This window comes from Squalius cephalus, assembly GCF_949319135.1.
Source record: "Squalius cephalus genome assembly, chromosome: 2".
Lineage (NCBI taxonomy): Eukaryota > Metazoa > Chordata > Actinopteri > Cypriniformes > Leuciscidae > Squalius > Squalius cephalus.
The window spans coordinates 28,788,874-28,814,302 of NC_137123.1; the positions used below are offsets into that span (position 1 = coordinate 28,788,874).

The 25,429-nt window shown below is 37.7% G+C and overlaps 2 protein-coding genes across 6 annotated transcripts in view; both read right to left on the reverse strand.

Moving 5' to 3' along the window:
- Positions 1–15,319, reverse strand: part of fam193a (family with sequence similarity 193 member A) — a 33,385-nt gene extending 18,066 nt beyond the window's left edge. The window contains exons 1-12 of the mRNA XM_079846482.1: positions 15,006–15,319; positions 12,262–12,330; positions 11,731–11,970; positions 6,712–6,881; positions 6,436–6,603; positions 3,151–3,382; positions 2,933–3,057; positions 2,693–2,840; positions 2,529–2,603; positions 2,357–2,434; positions 529–647; positions 81–323 (exon numbers count right to left, since the gene is read on the reverse strand). Of these exons, the coding sequence (XP_079702608.1) occupies positions 81–323; positions 529–647; positions 2,357–2,434; positions 2,529–2,603; positions 2,693–2,840; positions 2,933–3,057; positions 3,151–3,382; positions 6,436–6,603; positions 6,712–6,881; positions 11,731–11,970; positions 12,262–12,330; positions 15,006–15,149 (1,811 nt within the window). The 5' untranslated portion in view covers positions 15,150–15,319. The remainder of the gene's footprint in view (positions 1–80; positions 324–528; positions 648–2,356; positions 2,435–2,528; positions 2,604–2,692; positions 2,841–2,932; positions 3,058–3,150; positions 3,383–6,435; positions 6,604–6,711; positions 6,882–11,730; positions 11,971–12,261; positions 12,331–15,005) is intronic.
- A 2,162-nt stretch (positions 15,320–17,481) lies between these two features.
- The window catches only part of dclk2a (doublecortin-like kinase 2a), a 51,148-nt gene continuing 43,200 nt past the window's right edge, over positions 17,482–25,429 (reverse strand). For 2 of the 5 annotated variants that reach the window (XR_013819149.1, XR_013819150.1), the window contains exons 16-18: positions 25,082–25,195; positions 22,389–22,471; positions 17,482–19,426 (exon numbers count right to left, since the gene is read on the reverse strand). Coding sequence is in view for 3 of the 5 variants with exons in the window: in XM_079850937.1 (XP_079707063.1) it covers positions 19,139–19,426; positions 25,082–25,195 (402 nt within the window). In the remaining 2 variants the exon portion in view is untranslated. Of the gene's footprint in view, positions 19,427–20,819; positions 20,833–22,388; positions 22,472–25,081; positions 25,196–25,429 lie in introns of all 5 variants that reach the window. The other 3 variants (XM_079850937.1, XM_079850936.1, XM_079850938.1) reach the window with 2 other exon arrangements.

The following is a 25,429-nucleotide window of genomic DNA, read 5'->3' on the forward strand; positions in this document are numbered from 1 at the left end:
AAAAGGGTAAGATAGATACTTATGGGACCGACGTCCCAATGTTCAAAGTTTTAAGTGTCCAAAAAACTGTTTTAACTCACAATGTGGTGGTGCCATCCTGCGGCAGGATGAGGCGTGGGTGCTGCTGGATGGTGATGGGGGAGCCTGGGGCCGAGCCGGACCCTGAGCTGCCCGATGACATGCTGGGGGGGTGGACCTCTGACAGGTAATCCCGGGGAGGCTCCGCTTGCAGGGGCAGCTTCAGATGCAGGTCCTCTGCCATGGGAGCATCCATGATGCCACAGGTGAGGATGTGAGACAGGCTGCAGTCGTCACAGGTGCATCTGGAGGTAAATATATCGCCTTTATTATGAGGCACTGAGGCTAACGATACACAAAAAACAGTGAGGTCAAAGATACTCAAAGGACCAAAAGGTTCTTTTTTTCCATTGGCATTTTTTTAAATATGGCCCCCAAAAAGGATCACATTCAAGAAAGAACAGCAAACAAGAGCTACAAATAATTTTATTGAATATAAGTGGAAAGTACCTCCGTCTGTAGTTGCAGTTGGGACAGTCTGGGATACTCAGTCTGGAGGACAGCATGTGTTTCACTGTGTCTGTGAACTTGCTGTCACCACCAAGAGACTTTTTACTGTTCAGTAGGAACTGCAATCACAATATTAAAACAATAATTGTGGGTTTTTAAGACATATAACATATATAATAGAATATATGTGCTGATAATTGAGAAATGGCTATGAACACAGTTGCTTTTACAAAGAAAACCCTCAAGATACAGATATATACACAACACACACACTACCGTTCAAAAGGTTGAAGCCGTTTTCTATTTTATTACATTTTAAAAAGTAATGTAATTATTGTTTAATTATCGTTCAGTGTCACATGATCCTTCAGAAATCATTTTAGTATGCTGCTCAAGAAACATTTATTATCTATATTTATTTATTATGTTGAAAACAGTTCTTGCTTAATATTTTTTTAGTATTTTTTTTTTACAGCGATATTTTTTTTTTCAGGATTCTTTAATGAATATTAAGTTCCAAAGATCACTTATTTGAAATCAAAATCATTTGTAACATGAATTTCTTTACTGTCACTTTTGACCAATGTAATGCGTCCTTGCAGAAACTGTTGTACTGACCCTAAACTTTTTAACGATAGTGTTTTAGATATTTTTACCACAAGACATGATGAACTAGATGAAGAGAGACGTTTCTGCTCATTTAATATGTAAAAAATATATATATACTTGTGTAATCATCATCCATCTACAGTGGCCCAGTAGTGCACAACACAACGAAATTTAAACAGCAAAGTTAAAAATGAAACACAACGGAAACAAGCCACAACACCAGCCACAACATAACGGAAATGACCAATATATGTGATGACTTATGACGAGTCTGCATTAAAATACTTATCCATCTGCTAATTATTGACACTTGAAGCTCCTCTTTAATAATGCAGCACGTGGTTTTAATGCTGGGTCAAATGATCAAACAAAATCCCCCCAAAATTCCCATTCTAATGTTTGTTTATGGACTCTTGAACTTTGCACATATTATTAGTGCTGAATCAGTCATTTCACAGCAGCATTTCTCGGCCACATAAAGGATGCTTTAAAAGGTAAAGTTTGGGCTTTGTACTAGAGGTAATGGTCTAACAAAATCCAAATAAACTTTTAATTTACCAGGCTTCTTAAATGGCACTTAAAATGTACATAGCTATATTAATGACTTAGCTAATTTCAAATGCAATAAATGCAGTTGAAGTATATAAAAATATTAGTACTACAGTAAAAAACTGTATTTCATTAGACCATTACCTCTAGTATAAAGCTCTTAGCTTTAACAGAACCTCTATAGTGGCCGATAAAGGAGCGGGAGCATTTTTGTTGTTTTGTGTTAACTTATATTTGTTGTTTTTTTTTACTTTTCATTGTGTTGTGCACTACTGAGCCACCGTATCCTTCAGAACTATGAGCTGGAAATAAGTCTGTCAGGAATGCTAAAAAAGCTTAGCGAACAGGCCATTACCAATAAAAAGTACACTTAGTTACGCAATTTAAATGATAGCTTGAGAGCATAATCATTTCATAATAATTGTTGTAACCAGCATTCAGACACTCAGTACTTATCTTTGAATGCATGTATGCCTTGAATCTAAATCTAGTGTGCTGTTTTATGAATGGGGAATTTTCATGTTATTCAGGAACACATTCAATCAATAATTCCATTAGTTTTCAAGAATGCACGGTACATGCAGACTGTAATTTAAGTTCATTTACCTCAACAACCTTTTTTTAATCTCAATAAGAACAAAGGGTCAATCAGACAAGGAGGAAATCTTACCTGCTCTTCAAAAAATCTTTTCTGTTTGAAGATCTCGGCGTCTTCTTTGAGCATCCGCTGCTTAGTTCTTAAAGACATCTTTAAAAATAAATGTAGAAACTCATTTAGCTCCACTCAAAAGTCATGTATGAAAATTATTAACGAATAATGAGTGACTTGTGCTGCAACTTACATTTCTATTAATTAAAGACTTATGTGGTTCTGTCCTTTGATTTGTGAGATTCTGACCTTCAACTTTAAAAAGCAACTGCAAACAGGCAAAACTGGCATTAGATGCAAGATCAGCCTTGAGAGCCACAAACGATTACTTACTTTCACATTACGAATGAAATATACCTGCTCATCAACATAGTCATCAATCCTCTTCTCACACTCCAGCCATTCAAGAGCCACTGCACTCATTTCCTGGTCCAGATGGTGGTATCTCTCCAGGAGTGTACGGTACATATCCTCACTGTATGAATCATGGGATGTCGTGCCCTGCCTATTAAACAAAATCACACCAATGACATCCTATACAGACAGAGAAATGCTATAAGAATGATAAAGTTTTAACTGATTCACTGAAGACCATACCTGAGCTGGGCCACTAAGGCAGGTAGACTGTTGTGCAAGATGGGTTCAGAGAACACCAAGTTCTCAAAAAGGTGCTTATTGTGGAGCTCCCATGTCACTTGGAACTTCTGCAAATGTTCGTTCTCCTGAAAAGGAAGAGCAGGGCTAGTCTTAAACGGATTATCATTATTCACACTCATGTACATGTATGCATGTACAATACGGTTGCATCAACACACCAGGGTGAGGAGGAAGCTGCTGATGGTGCGGGCCGCCTGGCAAAGCGCATTGTACTCCTCTAGCAGCAGTGAGATGAACTGGTGGGCCTGCGGAGGCCCTTGAGCCGCTGCACCGGGTGCCTTTGAGCCTGTGGACAGGTGTTTGAGCAGACGCACCTTCATCTCTAAGACGTACTCTCTTGCCTGCTGTTCCAGACGCTGGTACAACTGGTAGGGATCCTTCTCACAAAGCCTAAATAAAGAGAAAGCAAGGTGAGTCTTTGGGGAAAGAAATGAGAGATTCCAAGTACCGTCCAGTAGAATAATGAATGTGTTATTATTAGGTATGCCAATAGATTCAACTTTTTAATTGCGATTACTCGCACCCTTTTGTGAGATTAATCGCGATTAAAATCGCACACTTGTCGTGAAATTAAGCATACACCATTTGTCTTGTTAAAGGACAAGTTCGGTATTTTACACTTAAAGCCCTGTTTACAGATAGTTTCTGATGAAATAGAACGGTTAAGATTAAAATTTGGACACATGCTGCTGTCCCGAGAATTTTAGGTTTATTTCGCTTTTTGTCATCATTTGCTATACCCAGCTAAGTAAATCATCAGATTGAAGGATCATTCTGCCAAAACTGTATTTTCTATAAGCTTTTTTCAAGGTCTTTCTGAAAAAGGACACTTGGAGACTCCAAAAGGAAACCAAATTACAAAATGATATAAGTCCATTTAATCCATAAAAACCAGAGCACCCATTCATAAAAAAAATTAAAAAAAAAACCATTACAGAAAAAAAAAACCTTTTCAGAATTGATACAGTGTATAGTATGTGTACAGCCAGCGCAACAGCAAAGAGCTTGTTTATATTTTAGACAAGTCAAGCTGCGATCTTGAACAGGAATTTGCGCATCAATATAACGGACTCATGCGTGCTTGCTGTACGACTCCTGTACGTCAGCGTAATCATTTTTACCTTAATTGCAATACTCATCCATCAAAACTTCACTAGCGAGACGCTGGTTTGCTTTACCAAGCTGAGAAATGTAGTTTGCTTTGCGTATCATCTGGCCATACAGCGGTGGGATGTTTTGATGTTCCGTTCAGCCTGTATTTCACACAGACTCAGAGTGTTGCGTGAGGGCTCGCGCTCTTCAGAAACAATCACAGAATATGACAGAGCTCGTGTTTTAAAGCAAAACACTCACTGGAATTAGATTACATTTAGAATTACATTATATATGCCGATATACGGTAATACGATATATCACGATAATGGACATGCACTATGTTTTGTTATCGTGGGCACTTTAAAATACCATGCATGATTATTTATTACAAATTATTCCGATTTTTAGAATTCATTTTAAGAATACTTTTCCATCAACCAGTTAAAATATACAACACTGTGTGTGTGCAGCGTCAAAGAGACATGTGCGCTTGTAAACAAGCCCAACACGCATGAGGAACATGGCGGAACGAGTGAATGAAATGCACTTTCAATGACAGCAGATGAAGCTGACTATTACTTACTTATAGTAAAGTGCTACCTATTGTTCTTTTCCAGTTTAATGTTTGAAATATTTGCTTACTTTATATATACTTTTTGTGTATAGTTTTATTGTATTTAAATGTTCAGTTATTTTTGTTATAAGAAAAAAAGTTATTAAACCTGTTATAGTATGACACTTTTTTTGCAACTTATTTCAATATTGTGATAATATCGTATAACGTGATAAGAGCTTGAGCAATTATTGCAACATGAAAATTGTATACCGTCACATGCCTAACAGGAATGAATAATTCACTGAAAATGCAACTCGAGTCTCTATTCTCTCTGAACTCTCTGAAGTAATCAGCCTGGTTTTCTTTACATTAGTGCCGTTTAAATGAATTTGCTTACTGGACTTACAACTTTCCTGGAGTGTAGAGGCTTAAAATGATCTGATCGCAAACAGAGTGTTACAGGGTCTTGCACCATTGTAGATGCTCTCGATTTCTAAGATCATCTAACTGCGTGACAAATTACGTTAATGACGAAATTTTGCGTGCTTCAGTAATTTATTTGCGTTCACATAAGGAATTTGAATTGATCGCATGCATTAACAGCCCTAGTTATTATTTATCACATAGGATTGGCAGATTCGCAACACCACAGTGCACAGTTTCACATCGTCAAAAAAAAAGCTAAGAGCCTGCAATACACCAATTTTACAATACATAAAACACACAACCCGTACATAAAACACATCCCAGTGATGGATAAAGACTATTTGTAGCAAACCTGATTGTTTATAAAATATTTGTGCTATACATTACTTACACACCCATTTAAAAATGTTTTTAAAAGAGGTGTTTTATACTGTACTTACCAAAGCTGCTTTTATTTGATCAAAAAACATTAATATTGTGAAATATTCTTAGAATTTAAAATAACTGTTTTCAATTTAATATAATATTTCCAGTCTTTGGTGTCACATGATCCGTCAGAAATCTTTCTAATATGCTGATTTGGTGTTCAAGAAACATTTCTTATTAGTAATGTTGGAAACAGTTGTGCTGCTTATAATATTTTGGGGGAAAACCGTAATAAACTTTTTCAGGATTTTTTGATGAACAGAAACTTAAAAAGAACAGCATTTATATGAAATGGAACTCTTATGGAACCCTTTACTGTCACTTTTGAAAATTGAATGAGTGCCAACTGAATAAAAGTATTCATTTATTTCAAAATGTAAAAACTGAAATGAAAAAAATTCTTACTGACACCAAACTTTTGAAAGGCACTGTATGAAGTATGAAGATACTTATGATGGCGAATATGGTCGAATCAGCCTTTTTTCTGGAACAATACGCATAAAATGACCCCATTATCTGAGAAATATCCCTGAAATAAGAAATCTGAGAAATCACACCTGTCTCTGTGTTCAGCCCAAGGGTATGTAAAGAGGAAGAAAGAAGAAATAAGAAACCAATAAGAAAATTTTTACCAATAAGAAAACTAGACAGAGAAAAGAGCTCTGTCTGTGAATCATTTTGTGTGTTTGGGTTTGCTGAAATTGGAGAGAACGTGTGGCTGTGATTAACAAAATAGTGGAAGCTAAAATCACTTACAGTGGCAACCACATGATTGAATTGTTTTAACAACTCTGATGGTTATCTTAATGTCAGTGCTATTTTGTGTCCTTTCCCAAAAACTGCTAGATGGATTTGTTCTGGCTCTGTTCTGGCTCAATCCTTTAGATAAAAACATTATTAAACAACTGTATCTTAGGATAAATTCATTCTGAAAGAATACCTGTCAACGAGTTCCTTCATGCTCTCTTTGTCCCGGTCTAGAGGCTGATCCTGATCATCAGCCAGCGGAGTCCCAGTCTGACGGTAAATGCACCGGACCAGGTATCTGACCTCAGACCAGTGATTCTGCAGTTGTTGTGACTCCCGCTCTGACTCAGCCGTGATCTCCCTAACCAAAGCAACCACAATCAAGTCATTTTAGATGACGAATTACAAATACATTTAAGTAGACTGATCAGTCAAACAACAGACTAGCTGGGACTGATGCAGGACATACCTCCGCTCATAACAGGCCTCACAGCTACACACTGTATCTGCGGTGAGGGCAGAGCTGAGATCTGGAGCAGGCAATGTAGGAGCACCGACTGTCAATCTGCCTCCGGGACCCAAGGGCTCCTGAGACAAACCGCCATTACCCACCGGCATATGCAATAAGAAGTCCTGATTCTGGCGAAGAACAAGAAAAGAATTAGGTATCACCAATTATTTCTTTATGATAGATACATATATATGAAGATATATATATATATATATATATATATATATATATATATATTTCACTTAAATGACAATTAATAGGTAATTTGCATTGCCATTTTAGTGAAATTATTTAACTTAAATATACGAGCTTGATAAAAATGATCATTCTAGAAGAAAATTTCAGATGGCACTTACAGGCTTTTGCATCTGAACTCTTCATATATATATATATAGATTAGGGGTGACCCCGAATAGTCGAAAATCCGTTGCTTCGATAGGAGGAGCCTGATTCAACTACCAATCTCACGGTCAAATCTTCGCAGAGGTGTTATGAAACGGGATCATGCCATTTTGGCTATATGGGGGTGCTCAATGTCTGTGATTTCACATCTAACTACCAGTTTTCTGCCAATAAGGTAATATACAGCCTATTATGGTAATGCTGTAAATAAAAATGTGAAAAGAAAGAAGCTTTTAATAAATATTTTTAACGTGCGTGAATAAATCCAACCACCCCTGTGACAGATTTAAGTTTCACTTTCCACGATCCGTGACCAACAGAGAGCATCATGGCCGCAGGGATTTAAATCTTTAACAATGTCTGGGATAAGAAAATCTAAAGTGTGGATGCACACCATTAGAAAGGATATTTTTCAAGGGTGGATTTAGCATCAGGAAAACCATGATTGCACTTCTGCCAGCCCGAAGTTTTCCTCAGGACATTCTAAAACGCTTAATGTGAAAAACGCTTTTAAAACGCTTAAAGGGCACTTTAATGTGGCTTAATGTATATTAAGACAGTGATGTTAAAAGACCAAACTCAGTAAAGACCATACTAAGCTATGTACAGAAAAGAAGATGAGCGCAGAATATAAACGCAACGCGTTTTTCTTTATAATAACGGTTTTCTATGGGAGGAAAATGCTTAACGTGTAATTAAACACGTAGTGTTCATATTCTGGGCTCGTCTGCTTTTCTGTAGGCTATATAGTATGCTTTATTAATAAGTTAAGTACAGAATTTGATCTTTTAATATATCTGTCTGTCTTAGGACATTAAGCGTTTTTCGCACACATTTTGAAAATACTCAAACGGACACAGACAGAGTGAAAGACTAGATTTTTTTTCTTTCGATCAGGTAGGGTACAAGTGATTTCAAAACATGTCAGCCGGTTCTAATATTATTTTTGGATGCTGTGAACATGTTTAGCTAAAAAGACTGCCACTCCAGTTTAGCATTTATTGTTATCTCTGCAGTTAAAAAGACAAAGTTGACAATTCTGGCTATACTTTCGTTAATTGAATAATTTCTTTATTTTAATGTTATTTATTGATCACTCAGGGTTATCTAATTTAACTATTTGTGGCTTGTATTTTGTTCCCCTGAACTTTAGGCACACATTTGTTCTGCAAAATAGTCCTTGCGACTTGATTCTGACTCATTTTGTTTTGTATTTTTATTTATTAGAAAGGTATATTCTGTTCTAATTTAATTCTGTAAATTAATTGTTTATTATTTTTCGGTGCATCGATGTTGCGCTGTACTTAGAGCGTTCAGCCGATTTAATTTGATTTGCCGACATGTGAAATGCAAATCCTGTCTGCAGTGTGGCCTTTCAGCAGTTATTTATGTTATATCTTAGTTTTATTTATCCAACATGTTATTATACATTTTCTTCTATATCTTTGTGTGATGTTCTGTACATAGTGGCTTTAAAATGTTAAAGCACCTGAGGAGTCAAAAACATTAGTAAACAATTATAAACAGTGCACGAACTGCATGTCCGGGACAAGTGGATTTTTTTTTTTACTTAGCCTGATTAAAATGTCAATTAAAACAACAACAACTACGGAAGCAATGAAAGTTCAGCCACCATAAATTTGTGGGAAAGAGTGATTCTGATTTTAGCACAATTATTTAAATTGAATTGAAGCACACCAACATATGCAGATTCTCTATAAAAAAAAAAAAAAAGCAAGGGAAAATAAGAAAAAAAAAAAAAAAAGGAAAGATAATCCATATCCACAGCTATATCACCCTGTAGCCAAGACTATATCAAGACTGGTTGCCCACTGAAGCCAAGCAGGGTTGAACCTGGTCAATACCTGGATGGGAGACCTCCTGGGTTGCTGCTGGAGAAGGTGTGAGTGAGGCCAGCAGGGGGTGCTCACCCTGTGGTCTGTGTGGGTCCTAATGCCCCAGTATAGTGATGGGGACTTCTAGGCTGTAAAGGCACCAATATACTCAAATTTTGGTTTTCTTGCAAAAAAGGCAGTGTGAAAGCGAACCACAACAAACAAAAAAAAAAAAATCAACATTGTATTTGGTCCGGACCAAAGCAAGTGAACTAGCGGACTTTCCTGGTGTGAATACACCCATAGCCTCCAAATAATCCCCATTCACTCAACTGGCTCCTTCACTCTCTCCCATCACCACCTATAGATGGTGTGTGGTGAGCACACCGTCGCCGTTGTTCTGTGGCTGCCATCACATCATCCAGGCGTGTACAATAGTACATAGTAAAGCACTATATAAATGTCCCATTCATTCAATCATAAGCAGCAACCAGCACATACTCTAAAATAGAGCTTCCAAAACTGTGGGCAGCAGAGGTATTGCAGGGGGGTGTGCAGTTCTGGTAGCAAATACCTAACCCTGTCCTTCAAATACCCTGAGCTCTCTAACAAGGTAATATCTCTCTGCTAATCCAATCTCCACCTTAAATTGAAGTCTATACAGCCGGACATCAAATCTTTAAAGGTTCATTCACACAGAATGCATTTTTGCATTCCACTGCACTGTTTTTTTTTTATTGTTTTTTTTTGTGAGACGGACACTAGATGGACATCTTTGACCACTGCACAAAACAAACAAACATGTCTTTCACATTACTTTTCCATTAAAATGGAGCTGTAATCATGTCATTTAAAATGTAGCTCAAAACAATATCGAAATTTTTGATACCATTGAAAATTCATAATTCTTGTTGTCACTAGAGCTGTCACTTTTGTGAAAAAATCCTGTTCGATTTTTGAGACATGTGTTCATTGAATCGATTGTAAAATCGATTTTCCATGTCTAAAGACGTTTCCATTTTAAACGCCAAATATGGGCAAATCCACGGACAACTAACAGGCATTAGGACGAACGTAAAGAGGGCGCTTGAGACGCGCACAAGTCAGCAATATTTCTGATGATTTATTGGTGTGAAGTTTCGTGCACAATGACAAACAGGAGTGCAACATTCTCGAAAAGCAATAAGCAGAGTGGACTGCCATAACATCAATGAAAAACATTACTGCAGGATTCAACATGCCTGTGTTTACGGTTAGAAAAGTCAAACAAATGTTGCCTACATAGGCGATTGTTGACCGTAGCCTGAATCTGTATCTGTATGCATGAGACTGTCTGAATACCGGCAGAATTCACATTTTTGTAGCAAAAATAGAAACATAATGCAGAAGTATAATGTGTGTTTGTCAGAGTTGCTGTGTGATGCGCGTTCGCTGCGGGCGTATCGTGACGAGCTGGACGCGTTCTGAGAAAAGACCGTTAAAATCGATTCCCTATTTTCGTTTTCGAAACTTGGTTGGTTGATCCGTCCGATCGATTGTGCAATCGATTTTCGAACGTAAAGTGACAGCCCTAGTTGTCACCATTTGCATTAACATTAAGATAGACAGCAGGTACATTTGGATGCTGTCATTTTAATTTTAAGATCGACTGCATGGATCCAATATAGCCTACTTGTGTTTTCTTTCTCAACTGTTTACTTTGACACATAAGTGTTTTTATCCATTCAAGCCCAATTAATCTGCAAAACGCACTCAGTTCAGTTCTCACACGCTTTATGAGCAACGCCTTCAATTGAGCTTGTCTCTCAAACAGTGATGAGAACGTCTCTCTAACATCACACGCATATAGCAAAATGAGTGGTCTTTTGTTGCATTCTGCACTTCAATGGTTTAAAATCACTTCATTTTAAAACAAAATACTTAAAAACGCATGCAAATGATAAACTCTTGTGACTGCGTAGCACGGCAAAATCACGTGAGCATAATTGCAATAGAGACGATAGTCCAAAATCTCTACCGGTTGACCATGTCTACCGGTACATCGCCCATCCCTACATCCGACTGTTAATAAATGAAGTAATTTTGTGCAAAGAGACAACTGGGGGACAACTTTATGACTCTGATCTAAAAACATCTTTATCAAAAACATGTCAACAGGAAAACAGTACATCTACCTGCCTGTGAAATCAATGCTGAGTGAAAATGAAACTACTAACGAAACCAATATAACATGAGATGTTGGTGTAACACAGCTGCAAAGGGTAAAAAGTGTATCTTACATTATTATGAGATGTATCTGTCTTAAATGTTTTGATATAAATAAATGCTTGCCTTGAAGATACTATTTTTTTATTTTTTTATTCAATCCTAACAGCCATCTTAGACTTACACAGATTCCAAATGGCACAATTCATCAGATGTCAAACAAAATGGGTTACTAAGATAAAGCAAGTAGTATTTGGCTGGTCATGTGATCTCAACATGAGGCAGCTCCATCCATGTAAAATTATGCTTATCTTTCCTTATCTAAAATATGACTGGAGAGGTACTATTGGTTGCTTTAGGGGTTACCTTTTTTAATGAGGGAAAAATACTAAGCGAATCAACACTTCCTTCAAATTTCTCTGACTCAGCTGAAAATTAGCAAGTTAATCATAGGAATTCAGACTCATTATTTGCCCAATTATGTTTTTTAAGACTAGAGGCAGAGGAGAAACATGCAAGTGTTGAAGGAACGTACCAACAGAGACTGGTCGAGGGAGGGCTGACGATCGTCCTTCTCCACTGTACGTTTGCAGTCAGAGCAGACGTACAGAGGCAACTGAAGGGCGTTGGAAGATTTGGGTGACTGGGATGTGCCATTCTGACTGGATCCTCCAATATCCTGGGAGACGGCATCCTTACGCTCGCTGCGACACAGCAGGCAACGGTCACCAGTGGTGTAGGGTGCCCTCTGATTCACCCCGAAAGTGAACGGGGTCTGCATAAGAGACAGCAAAACAGATCAACTGTGAGGAAGCAGCTTTCCCTTCTGCTAGATACGTAAACTGTCCATACGGATTATTCTCAAATTGCACTAATGGTCGTCCGCTACAGGAGATCAATGGTTCAACACTCTAGAAGACTAGAATAACGCTTCAAAACAGTAGGCTAACTCAACTTACACCGGATCAGACTTTCAGGAAATCACAGCTGTGCTACTGGCTACCGCACAGAGGAAATGCAAATACGGCAGAGCGCTGTGTTCCAAAGTGAGAGATTTGCCTGTTACCTGAAGGACTCCAGAGAAGTCGGCGTTTACTGGCCCTTCTGAAAACTGTGGAGCGCCATTCAATGGGACCTAAAGAGAAAGCCGGCGATAAATCAACTCATTCCAGGCTCAAGGTTATAAACTTATTACAATAATGTAATTACATACACGGTGTTGTTTACGACTTCAGCTCAAAGCTAAAAGAGTGCCATCTAAATGCACTACTCGTAGCTGTCAAAATGCAAGAAAAAAAAAAGACCTTTCGCAGCACCATGCAGCAGAGTTAAATCTCCACTGGATAGAGGTTGACCCCGAATGAACCGCTGACAGTAGCAGAACACCTATTTTTATATAATAATTCTGTGAAGATGACATATGATGAAAGTAATACTTCTACATGTAATTCAATTTCCAAAGGTCCTCTCAACTGATGAGTCACACCTCAAAATGGATTGCGGCGGGTCTTATGATAGAGCAATGCAAAGAATAAAATGCAACAAATGAAACAATCATGCATTTAGACAGCAAAATAAGAGAAAACACTTTCAATATATTTTGTTGTTGATGTTAAAACTATAATATTTTGGCACAAATTTCATCTGTCACTTAGTAGAAGCTACACAAATTATGCAAGTGACAACATGGACAGGTGTAATGATATGCCCATGAACTATGCAAAATAAAATAAAATACAAACCAGACTACATTAAAAGAGGATAAACATGATTTTTACAGACCAAAATTTGCTCCACATGGTAAATTACTGGCATGAAACCATCAAAATAAGACATTTACAATACAATAATACACTTCCAGTAACAAAAAAATAAATAAAAATCTATTTTTTTACTTTTGCACAGAATAAACAATAAACAATGTTGTTAAATAGAGTGTGGAGTTGTCACTCGATGTCCATTCTAGAATCTGTGTCCTGAAGCAAAACTAGACAATGCAGCTATCCAGTAATATTAAAAGTCCTAATAAATCTAAATAAATAAAAATGAATTTGCAGCAGCTCACAAATAATGTCAGAGCTGTTATATGTGGCTGTTAAAAGAATCCTCATTTTTTATTTAGAATAGCCAGCAGGTTATCAGCTATTCAATAAATCAGTGCTTGAGAAAATACAGACAGCCATGGCCACAATATTACATTGCAAAAAAAAAGTAAACCGCTTTAAAGCTGATGAGTGACATTTTCCATGGTAAAGTGTCTTCCTCATGTCAGTTTAAAATGCAGATACAACATTTAGCCTAAGCCAATTGTTGACCAACAGACACATTGGCTTAATTTAACCAATAGCTGTCTGTCGACCAACAGCAGCATTTGGAAAATCTGTTTGAGAAAATATATATATACTCACTTCAGTTTTAACCAAAATTGCTATCTGGAATAGGAGAATGTGATGTCTTGAGCATGTGCTTAGTTAAACACAAAAATGTCACAATAATTCCTGAGACAACAACAACCTGCCAACAAGCTCTGTACAGTAGATTACAAACAGCTTTACCGGAGTTAACCAGAGGTTGTTTGGCGGTATTATATCTGTAATATTGCAACAAATGATTCACATAAGACCTAAACTCCTAATAGAACATGTCATTAGTCAGATTCAGAAATCATAGACAGTTAGACATCCTCACGTTTTGCCCTGAAATCTGTGCACTGTAAGCAAAATAGATATTATTCTGTCCAGAGATGAAATGGTCGCTTTTGCTTGCATATGTCAACACAGTCTGATACTCTTGTTAAGCTACATATGTAGTTTCCTTGGAAACAGAGGAATACCACCAGAAAGAACAAGTCTCTGACAAAGCCCTGGACACTGGACCCTGTGCTGTGAGTGGCCTATTCATTCCATGACACTTCTCAGGCTGGACTGCATAAATACCCAACTCGAACGAGAGGAAAGCAGCTGATAAACTGAGGTAAGCGTGTGTGTGTGTATGTCTATAAATATGGTATATACTAAGAGTTAACTGTGCTAAGTGATGATACATCACATTACCTTTACGTCCAAATCACAAACTTTGTACAAGTCTCAATTTAAAACCACTGACAGACACAGTACATCCTTTGTTGACATTTACGGTTGAATACTTTCAAGCACTTCCGGTTTGATCATTCTTGACACAACTGCCAGAAAGTTCAGAAAGGAAAATTAATACCTCTATTTTATTTAATAACGCAATACATAAAGTTTTAAATGCAGAACCTGTGCTAAAAAGAATAAAGAAACGTGTAAGGGAATATTTTGAACTTAAATGTCAAAAAACGGTGGACTTTAGCATTTGATCTGTCTATAGACATGGTTACGTTACTGTTGACTGCGGTTCATAAACAGTGATATTTTCAGCCTCAAGAATACATTTACTGCTTTTTATCAACTGCAAGGAAGGTTGATTAAAAAATCATATGGTTATTGAAGAACACCTTGTAAACACATCAGCTAAAACTGTCCAGCGCTTGACAAGTTAGCTTCACATCACTCTGAGCGACAAAAATCCCTCAAACCTCCACATCCGTTGCATAAAATCCCTCTAAATGTGCTTTCCACACGTCTTCACAGTTTTCTTCTCATGTTTCGAAGATCAGACCAGGAAATGTGTAAGATTAAAGCTCTAGATCAGTGAAGCTCAGCTCAGGCTCCATGTAAACGTGAGATCAGCTACAGGGGCTTCTCTTAGGCCTCCAATATCATGGAATCTAGAGTAAACTACACCCACATGCACCATCAACCACCCCGCATGCCCCAGCCGCCTCACCTCTCCGTTGAGGCTGGGGATGGTGCTCGGGTCTCCGTGCGCAGTGCCGCTGGAGGGTGTTGGCGGAGCTCCGGCCTTCCCTGCGCCGCCGCCCCGCTTATTCTTCCTGCGCTTCGCTCCGCGTTTGGCGTCTGTAGGACTCATTTCTACCCACGGAATACACAGACAGCGCTCCGTCCACAAACAGCAGGGTCTCTGGTGCAATGCCAGGCTCTGACGCTGCGGACACGGATAAAATATAGCTGTATTTGAGAGATATAATCTAAGAGCCTGCCAACCTGCTCACAGTATAGCAGACTTCAAATTCCAATATGGCCGACCCACCAGGAATTGGCCAATGGCGTTTACGCCATGACGCAATATCGTGTAGTGCGATTGGGGCTTATGGGAAATTGAGTTTTAAGAGGACGCGACCACGTAATATTATTATTGTGTGTTATTACTAGAAGTATTATCAGTATTATTTGATTAGATGTTGTGTCTGTGTTGGTGCTGAAAGATTGTTTTAAAAAATGTAATTTATTGTGTGTGCGAGCGTAAATGGCGAATAAAGCTCATTGTTATTCTGAATATTCTTCCTCTGTTTTGGGTTTTCTCTCATCAAGCTCTTTGAGTATTTTACATGTGCGTTGTTTTTCTTATCGATATTTTCGTTTTCTAGATAATACTTTAAAATAAACGCTGTCCGAGAGAGGGCTTTTTATATAATTACAGACGGTAATCGTATACGTAATCACTCATTTGTAGTCATTAGATGGCGGTAATGAGTTATCCAACTTGCGTTGCCAATTTATAGATTATGGACAGCTCAATGCCACCGGACTTTTTATATATATATATATATATATATATATATATATATATATATATATATATATATATATATATGTGTGTGTGTGTGTGTGTGTGTGTGTGTGTGTGTGTGTGTGTGTGTGTGTGTGTGTGTGTTTTCTTTGCTCCCCTGGCTCTAAAGTTGTATGTTGTATCATTCTGTTGTTTAAAGCAATAAAAGTCCACATAAGATTTATTACTTATGTAAAATAAACGCGGTGTGGGGCGTGCTACATATTGTTGTTGTTAAAAGATTTCCCATAATTAAAACCATTAAAATGAATGAATTATTTGATTGCAGTGCAGCTTGTCTAAGGTCTCCAAATATTGTGTTTTTATTATTATTATTTGTTTATGAATGTAATTACGAAAATATAATTTAAATTAAATATTAATGATTTAGCCTATAAAAACTGGGACACTTTTTGCGGGGTTAATATCACTTTGTAGACTTCTCAAATCAATACTTCTGTATTATTTTGCAAAAAATAAACGCTGTAGGCCTATAGCCAACAGCTTGCTACGATTTTACTTAGGGCCATCGCTTAAGTTTACAATCCGGGGGGAAATAGCTGAAAAGTAGGATGTGACCGGAACTGTCGCCCGGGGTGTTAAAATATATTGTCTTTAAACACGGGGACACCTCAAGGATGTGTTTTGTCACCTTTGTTGTTTTCTGTCTGTACAAATGAAACGAGAATGCAAAATGATCAATTAGACGATATGGCACTGATTGAACACTATGGAAAGAATGGAGTAGGCAGAGAAGCAGGTTTTGAAATTAGAAAAATGGTGTAAAGCTAGTTATTCTTATTAAGGAAATTAAGAGGATTTTTTGTTGGTCAAGGACGGTGTTTTGCAAAAAGTTCAGTTCATTTGAAAGTGTTTAAGGTAGGCCTATTACAGTTTGCAAATAACATAGCAATATAAGGGTATGCTTAGGCTAGCTAAAGCAATATAATATTCTTCCAGGAACCCAGGCATAGACTTTTGTACACTGTGGGCATTATATTTTAGTGAATTTCTCTGATAACATACATGTTTTAAGTCTGGGTGTCCTGTAATTCTTTTTTCATTACATGTTACCCCAAGAACACATCAATATGCAAATTAGACACAGTGTAGGCTATAGATACATTGTATTGGACAGAACTATCCATTTAACCAACATATTGCATAAAGTAAAATGGTATATCAATTCATTCAATTTTGGAACCTGAAACCTAAAAATGCATTGGTGAATAAAAAATCCCATTGTTTTTACCTATACTTTTTATTTCATGTCTTTTTACCTTTTAAACAACTGAATACTGGCGTCCACTACAGAGGACGTAGCATAACATGAATAAAAAATATTATTTTTTTGGTTCTCAGGAGGACAAACCTTTGTGCCATTTGCAATAGGTCTTGTGAATAAGTGATAGGAAATAGAGTGATGTAGGAAATATGAATGTGTTATTCGTTTGATTGAAAAAAAAAATAATACAAAGAAAGACACGGTTTACCCCAGGTGTCCTTTAGCCCCATTCTCCACCCACAGATGGCGATGTTGCATTAGGCTACACCTGTTTTTTTATGCTAGAGAAAGTAAAACTGAGCTATTGGTTTACTGGGATCATTCCGTAATAAGGACAAGACAAGGATAAACAACAGCTAGATAATTTTATTGCATTTCCTTGATTATGAGATGATATGGAACACTAATAGAAAATGACATCTATTAAACATGAAATATAGCCTTCCAGAAATGATACTGAATTTTGACAAATTTCTCGAAACCTTGAACATGTCAAAATCAGTTCATTATGTCATATACATTTATTAACAAGCTTCATCACTCTCTTTGAATCAGGGCCATGGTGAGCAAAGAGATAACAAGTACAGACAGTACATGGAGAAATAGATGACAAACCTAATACTATAAATCAAAATATCGTGCACTTAATGACTCCGGCTTGAAAAGATCAAACTATTCTAAAATACAATTTCACATTCTGTCTAATCTGTACAAATAAATTAGCAAAAGAACAGAACTATTAACAATCCCTACAGATGTCTTGCTTTGCTGGCTCATATGAAGGCAACTCTAAACTGCTGCAGAATGACTCCAGAACACAGTAGTGCAATATAGGCACACCCTCTTAAAAACACACCACCACAAATGCAAGTTGCTTTCTTGTGTTTCTTCAGCAGAGTCAAAAGGTCAAGCGGTCTATTTTCAAACATACTTTCAAGTTTCAGCAGGACAAGTTTCTTGCCAGTTTCAAAGTCTTTCTTTCCAGTAGCATATTTAGATCCACCCTAAAACGTGCTTGCTTTTCATAACCGAGACGTGGGCTGTCCTGTTCATGTCAGTAAACACAAAAGCAGAGCGGATCTTTGATATCCAAAGCACATATATACAATCAATCACATTAAAGTTTTCAAACCCACCCTGGGTGCTGGAATCCGAAGCCAAACTGGAAGAAGAAAGCAGGGAGACGAGCAGACGACCACTATACAGACAGTTCTGACTGTACTATTTGGCTGGAATACTTTGCTCTGTTTTTTGCCCTGATTTACAGTCTGGACGAGTCAATTCTACAGTTGCAGAAAGTCGGAGGCTCAGAGCCAGTCTGCAGACTTAAGTTGAGAGATTTCACAGAACATCGCATAGTGTATGATGGGCACAGACCCCAAATTTTTAGCGTCAGACACATCGTCTCCTAGCAATGAGGCGAGTGTTACTGTGCGAGTTTGTTGTGTTGGGAACGACCTGAAAGTGTGTGATCCTCAGTTAGTGTTTTAAAATCTGCTCAGATTTTTAGCGTATTTTAGCGTAAGTTGTGCAGCATATTCCAGCCTTAAAGTCACCATGAAATCCAAATGGACTATTCTTATTTTTTATGAAGTATCGCAGTATTATATATGATTTGTCCAGGCATATCAAATTTATTTATTAAAATTCATGTGCCCTTGTGATCTATAATCAAATTAACTTCCGGGACGGGTTAACCTGTCACTCACATGAAATCAGTAGCAGACAACAATGATCCAATCAATTCCTGCAGGACAAAATCAAGTCTTGCCCTATATTTCTTCTTGTTCGAGAAGCTGTTTCACACAGATGTACGTCACAAGAAAAGATTTGGCAACTTATCAACTCTTCCAGACTGTACATTGGGGCAAAAATCTGAGCAAATCTTGTGTAGTGTATTCCAGTCTTTAGCTAGAATGAAGCGTTAAAGATTTGCAGAGTAGCTATTTAATTATTTATTTATGTATATTTGGAATTGTCTCCATATTGTTTCCCCTAAGTAGAGTTATTCTTCCTTCGGCAAGCCCTTGTTGGCCTCAGTATTGCATTCTGTGAAATAGGGAAGTGGGGCAGAGCGAGGGGAGGGCAGAGGTGCTGATGGTGTATTGGGGGTTGTTGAGGCTAAAGGCTCAACCAGAGCAGCACTCCTAGAATCCTCCGATTGGGCAGATGACCGTCTCCTATTGGAGCGTCGTCTCTCTGAATGGGTGGAGGAGGGGCTTTTTCCTGGAGGGGGGCTGCTGTCCTTACGCCGGCGAGAAAGCTGGATGGTTTCCTTATCTAGAGCTGTGTTCTACAAGAGAGAGACAATACTGCATGTTGATGTTCACATGAGGCGCACCCACCCAAAAATGGAAAGGAAACTGAAAACAATTCAGTAGGGAAAGAGTAAGTGAGATGAAGTTACAATCTGGGAGGTCAAGAAAGTGATCAATTCAATCTTAAAGGGACAGTGCACCCAAAAATGAGAATTCTCTCATCATTTTCTCAGCCTCATGTTGTTCCAAAATTATGGCTTTCTTACTTAAAACACACACGTTGGGTTTTCATGTTTTATGGTGATATTGCATAGACATTATGATTTTTGTAATATACAAACTGCATATTATATCCCCTAATCCTACCAATAACAGGAAACGTTCTGCATTTTAATCTAATGTGTTTTCTGCATTATCAATCTAATATGATTTATAAGCTGTTTTTACTCAAGGAGACCAAAAGTAAATTAAAAAATATCCCCACAAGGTCAAACATTTCTGGTACTACTATATTTGTGGGGACAAATGTATTCTGTAGGGTGTAAACAATTTGTGCACTGGTAAAAGGTACACTTTGTTCTAAAATACACATTCAATAAGGTTTGAGAGATTTTATGTGAGACAACATATGCATGTTCCCACCATGCATACAATATGATCCCATTAGTTTACTTCAGTTAATGTATAAACACAAACTAACAATGAGCTCAAGTCCATTAAATATTAACAACGACATTTTTCTGACTTTAGTTTGCTACTCCAACACTAAACCATTCTTCAAAATATCATCTTTTGTGTTCTGTAGAAGAAAGAAAGCCATCAGAATGATAAATGTGAGTGAGAAAATGATGGCAGAATTGCTTGACCCTTTAAGGTTTCAATAAAACAGTTGATCTGTGTTTTTTCTTGTTGCTGTAACAGGAAACCGATCCATACTAAGATATAAAAGACATTATGCATAACCCAGTTTCATTGAAAAGTCAATACTATTGATCACGTCGCAGGTGGAAAAAAGACCACAGCAGAGAAAGAGACAGAAAATGGAGCGAAAAACACCACTGAAGTTTATGGCAGGATTAAAGTGAGTCAAGAACTTTTTTTCTTTTCTTTTTTTTAACTGGGGTCCAGGGACCCCCGGGGGGGGCACAAGAAAGTGCTAGGGGGTCCGAGGAAATGTTTAGAGAAAAAAATTCATAAATAAAAAGATTAAAATATATAAATAATAAATAATTAAAAGAATAGATTCAAATACAAATGTGATAATAAATGAATAAAATAATAAATATAGATTCAAATGAGTTAAAAAGTCAAATTAAATAAAAAATTTGTAAAATTAAGATGTTACTGTCACTTTCTGCCAGTATAAGAGTATGTGTGAGGAGACGGCGGCGGGGAGGGAGGAGCATAGCAGTTAGTGTTAGTACATACCATTGCCTTGGAGCTAGTCAGAGGATAGCAATGCCATGGGAAGAGCAGAAGCAGAGGACAAAGACTAGTCTTACTCACAGAGCACATACACCACAAATTCTTACACAACACTAACATAACCTCTAACAGTTCAGCTGAGGGACATTTCACAAGGTCTACTTCAGAAACACCAGCTTGCTTGCTTAAAGCTAAATATAGCCACTTAAAGGGACAGATCACTCAGATATGAACATTCTGGACATTGTTTGTTCACCCTCATATTGTTCCAAACCTGCATGCTGCTGTTTTTAATATCCAAACAAGCTGTCAAATTCCAAAAACCACTATAAAAGCACCATTAATTTAGTTCATATGACCATCTAAAGCCATATGATAGCTTTTTGTGCCTATGTTGCATGTCTGATGTAATGACTTGGTTACAAGACAAGAACCAATGTCAATGGCACAATATTTAATTTGAGAGCTGATTATAAGTGCATACTATACCAGATGAGTCTCATAGCTTTTTTTTTTAGCCTGACAAACCACCATCAGTATGAACTGTTGATGTATGGAAAATATCCTTGTGATGGTTAATTAAAAAATATTTTTCTTTCAGTATATGGATTTAGAATGACATGAGAGTGAGTAATTAATAAGTTTCATGAGCTATTCTTTTAAACTGTGATATGATCTGGTTTCTTTGGTATGTTCCTCAGCTGATGTGGACAAAACCGATTGAAAAAAAAAAAAAAAATTGAAAAGAAAGCTGATAAAATGAATAGCACCTGTCCGGATCCTATTTGATAAATATACTGGCTGCAAAATGAAATAAATCAATTAAATGTAATAAAAAAGTAAAATAATCAATAAGTAAATCCCCATTTCATCTAAAAATTTCTAAACAGGTCTTTCAATCTTTAAGTAAAATATTTCATCCAAGGCAATTTGTGTGCATAATTATGTATCTCTCTCTCTCTCTCCCGGTCATTAGATTTATTCATTTAAATAACAATACTGCGATGGTGGCAGAGTTTTATATTCTCAAACCACTTTCTTTAAAATTTTGATGGCAGTGGTCAAGATCCTAAGAATGAGGTTCATTTAGAGGACATTGGCAACTGCCATGAAATACTGTCTCTGGATTAGGTAACAGAGAGAGAGAGAGAGAGAGAGACAGAGAGAGAGAGAGAGATAGAGAGAGAAAGAGAGAGAGGCCATCAGATTGCAGTGTTAATATTCAAGCAGTCAGTAATGCATGCATGCCAATACAAACCTTCCAACTAAAGCCCAGAAGGAAACAATATACAGCAAAAATGTGCAACACAAGCCATATGGCTCAGAATATCACAGCAAAGTATTCATCATGAAAGAGCCACCATGAACATGGAGTGGAGTGAGGAGATGGGAACACAAAGTGGACCGGATTATGGTTGGGATATGAGGTACATTATTTATTGTGAGGCAAGACCAGAAATGCTGAAAAAACCCAGTGAGGGTTAATAGGAGGCAGCCAGAGTACTAGATTTTAGTATAGAGTCATAAGCTCTCAAGCTCATTAAAAATAGATTTAGGTTTGGATTCAAATACCCAATATCCAGTGGCAGACATCACTTCGGGTCTTGGGAGAGCAAGGAAGGGGTGTAGGTACAGCCCTGCCCTTATAGTTCAAACTGTCAAATGAGATTCACATCAATACACATTCAGCCAGAGACCCTGCTGCTGCTTTTTCAAGCAGTGTAGTGAACAAAAAAGGCTCTAGCAAAATCATTGCAAATATATCATGAATATTCAATATACTGCTCTGCCCACGTGCTGAGCATTTTAAATGTATACTGAGGTCTTGTCAAAACTGCATGATGAGGTCAAGTTCTGCATGATGGGGTCAAGTTCAAAGAATGAGTAATAGACAATATTCTTGATCATGACAATATAAACGAGGTTAAGACCAATGACAACACTGAAAACACATTTACAGAAACTAACACCTTATGACAATGAGAAGAACTGGCAGTGAGGGGTTTATGGTGCAGTGAACTGGGATGGGAATTTAATAAGACACGAGGGTGGAAATGGCTGAAAATGCTTCTCCCATGTCTCTCTCTGAGCTCATAAAGTACTGCTTCAGCCAAACAATAAAAAGGATTATGACTCCTTTGAGTCCTTCAGCCATTTTGGGACACTAAAGAGAGAAGCACTGACTGCACATTTTTCTGTATTTAACACTATGTATATACATCACCGTTCAAAAGTTTGGAATCAGTCATTTTTTGTTTTGTTCTTTTTGAACAATTTCTGGAAAATATTTATCACAGTTTCCACCAAAATATTAATCACAACTGTTTTCAACATTGCTAATACTAAGAAATGCCAAAGCACCAAATCAGCATATTAGAATGACTTCTTAAGGATCATGTGACATTGAAGACTGGAGTAATGATGCAGAAAATTCAGCTTTGCATCACATGAATAAACTAATGACTTGTAGTCATTGAATATAAGTATAGCAATATATTCAAATATATACAAATATATGAGTAAACAGCTCAAAGTGAATGGATCCTTGACCTAAGCCGGAGACACACTTAACGACTAGCTGAAACATTCTAAGACTGAACTAAACACACTTACAGACTGTTTCCATCGACTACAGCAGATTTCAAACACCGACTGTGAACACCGACTGAACGCGACTCGGCGCATTTGGGCATGATCAGTCGTAAGTATCAAATTACGTTACAGTCGTTAAGTGTGTCCCCGGCTTTAAAGGAAATCACTGCTGAGAGATTTAGGTTTGAAAAGTCTCTGATTGGTTGTAGTTTTTAACCATCAATTTGGCTATTAAATAAGGTGACCAGGAGGGGACACGTTCGGTTCACTTAGTTTTGTCGTGGCCACAACCATAGACTGTAAAAAAAGATGGACGACAACCCTTCGCTCTCTTCCATTGATTAGAACTGAAGCCGCCAGAGTCCCGATATGGCGCTGACATATTGGAACTTGAGTCTGCGCAGTAGCGATCTCGGGACCAGACCTGCGCAGTCGTGAGCAGGAAGTAAAGCCGCGAAATCACCCTCGCAGGGAAAGTGCATTCTGTACACTTTTTAAAAAATGTATTGCAGTACGACAAGAGGCTTATTAAAATAAAGTAAATACAATCTCCTCAGTCCTCTGAAGATCCTGAAAAAAATGTCCGTTGGTGCTTCAGTGACTACTTCGCTCAGAGAACCTGTCGATCACAGCTGTCAATCATGACGTTACACCACCGCATCACGTAACTAACTAAAAAACAACTTATTTTTGAAACAGACACTTGAACTTACATCAGCGTGATAAAAACGACAGCAAATGAAAGAAACGACTTTTGAAAAAAGATATTTGAAGTGTAATTTAATTGTTTAGTTGGTCTCGCGTCCCGTTGAATAACACGGGGAGGCGGGGCTTATAACCTATACTAGGACCAGTCACTGGGGGGCGATCGAGACGTTTTGGCTTCACTTTTCAGGGCTTGTGCGGCACGCTTGGCCACAACACATAAACTCGTGGGAACGTCATATTAACTCGTGGCCAAGAGATTCTTTTTTTGAGGTAACGGCATCCTTATGTCGTGGTCACGCGATATAAAGTCGTGGCCTTGAGATCCAGATGAGATGTTGAGAGAACGAAATCTATTTCTCGTGGCCACGAGTTAAGTGTAAACAACCTGCGTGATCATAGTTTTGTCGTGGTCATTTCCCATAATTCCAGGTTTCCAAGTGAACCGAACATGTCCCCTCCCGGTCACCGTAATTAAACACATTTTTGTTTTGGTTAATTATTTTAAATACAAAAGTCTGTGTTAAATGGTTGAAAGGTGTGTTGAAGAAATACATTATCACTTAAAGTCAAATAATTTTTTTTTATATGGAGAAAATGAACGGGATCTTTATAGCCTACTTGCGCCTGATGTGATGCTTTCTGAAGTCATTTCCAATTTCATAGCTCTGGCATATTTGGTGCTGTGCTTGTTTGCAATACAATAATCTCTCATATTTTCTGAGACTTAGCAGTTATGTAAGTCATGAGCGCTGAGAGAGACAAACTGATTGATTTGATGCTGGTGTCCACAGTGGCTGTAATTTCAGTGACGCTATGCTTTGGAATTATGTGTAATCCAAGTACTAATCATTAGGGACCGAGAGGATGGCATTGGTTATTTTTTCTAAGCAGTGAATATTAACAGGTGACAACAGCTGCAGTAATGATGGGCTGACTGTTTCTCATATGTGAGTGTGTGTGCTCACCACAAGAACAGAGACTCCAGGGGAAGTGTTGCTCTGTTTCTGTACAGAGTTAAAGTGCTTTTTGAGTTTACCTGCCACCTCCATCTTCATATTGTTTTCCATTGCAGCATCCTCCTGTTGGTTATTGAAGTGGATTAAGATAGGCCAATCTAATGGTGAGCAATATACTGTGTCCACCAGAGCATATTGACTAAATTGTAGGTTTCAGTTTGAAAACATATTTGAAACATAAATCAAAACCACCTCTAATACAGCTCAAATTACATCAATAATGTTTTATGAGTAAGTGTGCGAGTGAATCCCTTGTGGCCATCCATGCTGCTCAACATGCAATGCCTAAAATACATT